The sequence below is a fragment of the Myotis davidii genome, unplaced genomic scaffold (assembly GCF_000327345.1).
Source record: "Myotis davidii unplaced genomic scaffold, ASM32734v1 scaffold1628, whole genome shotgun sequence".
Lineage (NCBI taxonomy): Eukaryota > Metazoa > Chordata > Mammalia > Chiroptera > Vespertilionidae > Myotis > Myotis davidii.
The window spans coordinates 170,940-176,167 of NW_006299023.1; the positions used below are offsets into that span (position 1 = coordinate 170,940).

Sequence of the window (5,228 nt, forward strand, 5' to 3'; positions counted from 1 at the left end):
GATCATTCGGAATAGAAGGTCAGATAAAGAGCTTCACAGATAAGAAAAAGCTAAAGGAGTTCATCATCACCAAACCAGCATTATATGAAATGCTGAAGGGTATTCTTTAAGAAGAAGAAGAAGAAGAAGAAGAAAAAGGTAAAGATAAAAATTATGAACAACAAGTACATATCTATCAACAAGTGAATCTAAAAATCAAGTGAAAAAAAATCTGATGAACAGAATAAGCTGGTGAATGTAATAAAATCAGGGGCATGGAAAGGGAATGGACTGACAATTCTCGGGAGGGAAAGGTATGTGGGGGGTTGGGGAAGAGACTGGACAAAAATCGTACACCTATGGATGAGGACAGTGGGGGTGGGTAAGGGCAGAGGGTGGGGTAGGAATTGGGTGGAAGGGAGTTATGGGTGGAAAAAAGAGGAACAACTGTAATAATCTGAATAATAAAGATTTATTTTAAAAACAAGCAAAAGAAAAAAGTTTATTCTTATACTTAATTCACTTTAACATATTAGCTCTGTTAAGAACTGCGAAATTAGATTTTATAAATAAACACAATATAAACTTTAAAAAAAACAAGCAAAAGATTACTGCAGACTGGAGGGAAGATATTTGCAAGTTCTGTGACCAAAAAACATTTATTAACCAATTAGAATTATATAACCAATGAGAAATATAAACTTAGTCTTTCCAAAATAAGTTCATTATAGCATTCTGTTTCTTTTTTCTTCTTCTTCTTTTTTTTTTTTAGGGAGAAAACAAGTGTAAATGTGTGTGTCTGGTTTGCTTATTATTATTGTAAAAGAATCAGTCAAACTTTTTTAGACTTTGTAAAGTACAAACATTTGAAGTTAGACATAAGAATTTCTGCAGGGCCATGTGCAAGAGAATAGAGAGCCCAAGCTTGGCACCATATTAGAGGAAACAACTGAAAATTGGTACTAGTAAGTGATGCCTGGGTCAATTACCTAAAATATCCCCAGCACAGGCGTATAGGATGAATCCCAGTAGGTGAATGCCATGGACAGAGCTTGTGACTGAATATTTTTTTAAATGTATTTTTTTAATGAGCCACATTAGCTAGATTTTTATTAGAAAACAGATTTGTGTCCATGGCCAGGGCATTTCAATTCTACTATCCTCCAAAATATTTTTGAAAAGCAAGAAAGAAGAAAAGTAATCATCTCTATGACCTAGCATTGTAAAGATTACTGTAATCTGCAAGAGCTCTAACATACTCAAATGCAAATTATTCAGTGTGAAACTATGTAAACATTATTTTGCACTCAGTGATTTTTAAATTATTAATTCCATGAATTTGGGTGCATTTTTTTAAAATATAACCAAGTTTGAGACCTACTTGTTGATGTTTTGAGCCAGATCTGAAGTTCAGTCATTCTATTTGGATGAAAACCGTCCTCCTTTGGATCTACATGTGTTTTACCAGTAAGAAGAGAATCGCTAGCTCCTATGAAATGGGGGAGAAAAGTATATTTTAAAAGTCTACATTTTCATGAATAAATCATTATTTATGGTTGGTAGCAGAATACTCTCTGATATTACAAGCACAGAAAACAAGTAGCTCACCTTTCTCCACAGTGAAGAGAACACCTGTAGACCCAGTGTCTTTCGGATTGGAAGTGACAGACTGTACTGCTATATTAGGGTCCACCACTGAATTATTGTCCAAAGACCAGGAATAATTCTCCATTTCAGTAATAAGCCTGCATAGAATAAAACATAACAATATGATAGTCAAGAGATTCATTGTAAAGTCAGAGGTGTGTGTATGTTCTCTCCCATGTTCCAGTAGAAAGGTATGACCACAGAACTCATCAGATTACATTAACACAATCACCTAAAAATAACTGCTTTCTTTAGCAGACTCATCCTTTGTTATATACACCTTTTTAAAAAGCTTGGGTGGACTATCTCCACTGAAGGGTACCTTCTACATTGATGCCAGAAGGCTGGAATGCTGGAATGACAAATTTCCTAATAGAAATAATCTTTATCATGCTGCTCTTCACATAGAAGGATGGTGTTGCCACCCACCATTGGCCAGGCATGGGATTCTTGTTTCTCCAGTGGTAAGACTCAATTTCCACTTATTCAACTCCCTCTTCTCACCCAAACCCTTTGGGATCCAAAGCATCTTTTGTAAGTTGTTCATTCCTGAGATGACAGTCCATACGGAACTATGGAACAGCAGAATTTTAAACTCATTGACCCATAACCAAATATTGCAGTTTTTCACAATGTTCTTTTCTACCTTGGATAAGTTCAAAAATAGATTAAATGGAAAGTGGGAGGGAGTGAAGGGAACCTGTCAGTTTGTTTCCTATAAGAAATATTTGCATTATTTATGTACTTGACAAAACAAAATCTCTATATATACCATAACTGGTTCGATCTAGTTTTGCCAGAAATTGAAGAATTTCATGAAAACATAATTGCTCAAAATTTTAAATCTTTATATCTGCCACTAAAATATCTTTTCCCTTCCCCAAGAGAGATAAAAAAGAGAAATTTTAAAATAAAACACTTTATAGAGAAAATGTGATAATCATTCATATGGAAACATTCAAGTTGGCTTCTCTGTTTCAAAGGTTTTACGTTCATAACAACATTTCCTGTAATTTCCAGCAATTTACACTATGTATTGTTCACTTAATAAATAACAATCTTACTCCAGAGCTGCTTTCAACCTAACAAGACTCCAACCTGCTAAGAACATAATTCATGCAGTTATTTAACCAACAATATCCGTTGAATACCTACTAAGGGGTTAGTGTTCTGGAAAACACTGGGAATACTAAGAGGAGCTCACTCTGGCATTTGAAGGACAAAGGGAAAGACATACTAAATGTATGGGGGGAGGGGGTGTTTGCCATGTTCAGAACCACCTTCAAAGGGTAGCTCTAATCACAACCACCTCTATTTGATTCTTTCTTCCTCTTGCCATAACTAATTGGATTACAGATGGGTGCCTGCCTCAGAATACCCAGTCTGGAAGCTGGTCATCAACTTGATACAAAGGAGTAGGAAAAAAACATTAGATTTTTTCACTTAGGAATTTTCTATTTAGTACAGCAGATATATCAGGAAAGTCATGCTTTAGAGGGGGACCAGAGAGAGTATTATATCATTTGTAAGGACAAATACAAATTAAAAAGAAGAGGCTTAAGTCTTCCTGTTGAAAATAAGGGAAGAAATTGTCCTCCCCTCCTTTTCCCTTGAACATTTTATTTTAGAAATGTTGCAAATACTTTCTCCTCTCTTTGAAATGTAAATAAATTCTTTTGAAGACCACATTGGCATTTTGTCAGCTTTGACCTAGGAATGTCTTCCTCAAGGACATGAAAGCCATCTCTTTGAAATGTAAACATTAAGGCAGATAGTACCCCTATTTCCCGTTTCTGTGGGAGAATGGGGGCCTAACTTCCTTGATTGGACATCTTGCTCCAACTTGCATAACTACCTCCTGTAATAAGGATATGAGAAGTTTGTATTCCCTCTGGATAAAGCCAATTAGCTCCCACAAATGGTCACCTCACTTACCAGGTAATGTTATGATATCCTATGTCTGACAAATAGTGCTGTCAACTTCTCTTAATTGAGGACTAGTCATTGTTTATCTGAAAACATGTATGTACTGGGTTATATCTGTTAGTTTATATAAAAGAGGTGAGATTCTTGTCTGCTTTTGCAAGCTCTTAGAGGTTTTCCTGTGGCGTGTGTCACACTCTGGTGTAGTGTTTATTCAATAATATAAGTGTTTTCTTTCTCTACTACCTTTATAGAGAGCATTTCTGGGTTGGGACAATATTTTTTTTCTATTTCCCCAACATCATGAACGGGATTAAATTATTAGAAAGCAGAAACTAGGAGTAAATATATGAAGTAAATATGTTTAGTGAGTCGTGTTCATTATAAAGACATGATCTTTTCTAAAAATATACATATTTTATTGATTTTTTTTAAAAGTAGATTTTATTGATTTTTTACAGAGAGGAAGGGAGAGGGATCGAGAGTTAGAAACATCGATGAGAGAGAAACATCGATCAGCTGCCTCCTGCACACTCCCTTCTGGGGATGTGCTCGCAACCCAGGTACATGCCCTTGACTGGAATCGGACCTGGGACCGTTTAGTCCGCAGGCCGATGCTCTATTCACTGAGCCAAAAGGGTTAGGGCGACCTTTTTTTTTTAAGCCTTATATGTATGTAGGTATTATGCTAGTGATTTACACACATCATCTCATTTGAGCTTCACAAAAACCTTACTGAAGTAAAATTCGGAATTACTCCCATATCGCATTGAAGAGTCTGAGGCTCTGCAAAGAGATATGGAGTAATTCTGCCAAAATCAGTGAATAACAACACTAAGATATGAACCCAAGATTGTCTGACTCCAAAGGCTATTGTTCCAGAGGGAAGACTCACAAATTCCTCTGAGGCCTTCAAAGCTGCCTTGAGGCCTTGCCACCCGCAGGCTCCATTATAATTCTGTTCTTAGATTCCCAGGAGAATCCACATGCCTCTTTACGATAAAGCTGAAATGGATTCTTTCTTCCCTGACACTCTCCTCTTTTGTACTCTCACCCTCTACATTTTTCTCACCAAGTTTAGAAAGGGAGTTTAGTAGCTTAAGGATACAAAGAAGAAACTATAAATGAAGAAAACAAAGTGAGATGGAAGACTGAGGCCTGGTGCCTGTGAGGAGACTCAAGGGAAGGAGTTTGGAAAAGAAGAGTTGCTCCAAGCAGCAACTAGTTTCCTTCCCTGGGGAGAGAGGAAAGTGAGAGATGACCTCTGATGGCAGCTCATCCAGAATATTCTCCTCAGGAGGGCTAAGGGGTTGGTGACCTGGCCTTGGGACTGGAGACTGAGATGAAATGCAGGAACTGAATCCACAGGACTTACGTACGTAAAGATCACAAGGGAGAAGGGAACTGATAGGCCATGATTAGAAAGACAAACTAGAAATTTAGAGTGGGAGAAAGGAGGAACTGAGTGTGATTATATTATTTCATATTTCAATGTGTTCTATATTTAAGATGGTCATTTATCCTCTAACCACTTTCTTTGTAGCCATTTGGATATTACACACAAAATTCTTTTTTTCTCCATGTCTTAAGCCAGTAAAATTCATAATTATTTATTGTTAAGTTTCTCATCTGCATCATGATCTGACTTTCTCAGCCAAGTCCTACATCTCTTTCCTTAT

General features: G+C 36.7%; 1 protein-coding gene across 1 annotated transcript in view; it reads right to left on the minus strand.

Moving 5' to 3' along the window:
• The window catches only part of ADGRG7 (adhesion G protein-coupled receptor G7), an 82,734-nt gene that overhangs the window by 38,166 nt on the left and 39,340 nt on the right, over positions 1-5,228 (minus strand). Inside the window, exons 7-8 of the mRNA XM_006774599.2 lie at positions 1,588-1,724; positions 1,361-1,468 (exon numbers count right to left, since the gene is read on the minus strand). Coding sequence (XP_006774662.1) covers positions 1,361-1,468; positions 1,588-1,724 — 245 coding nt within the window. The remainder of the gene's footprint in view (positions 1-1,360; positions 1,469-1,587; positions 1,725-5,228) is intronic.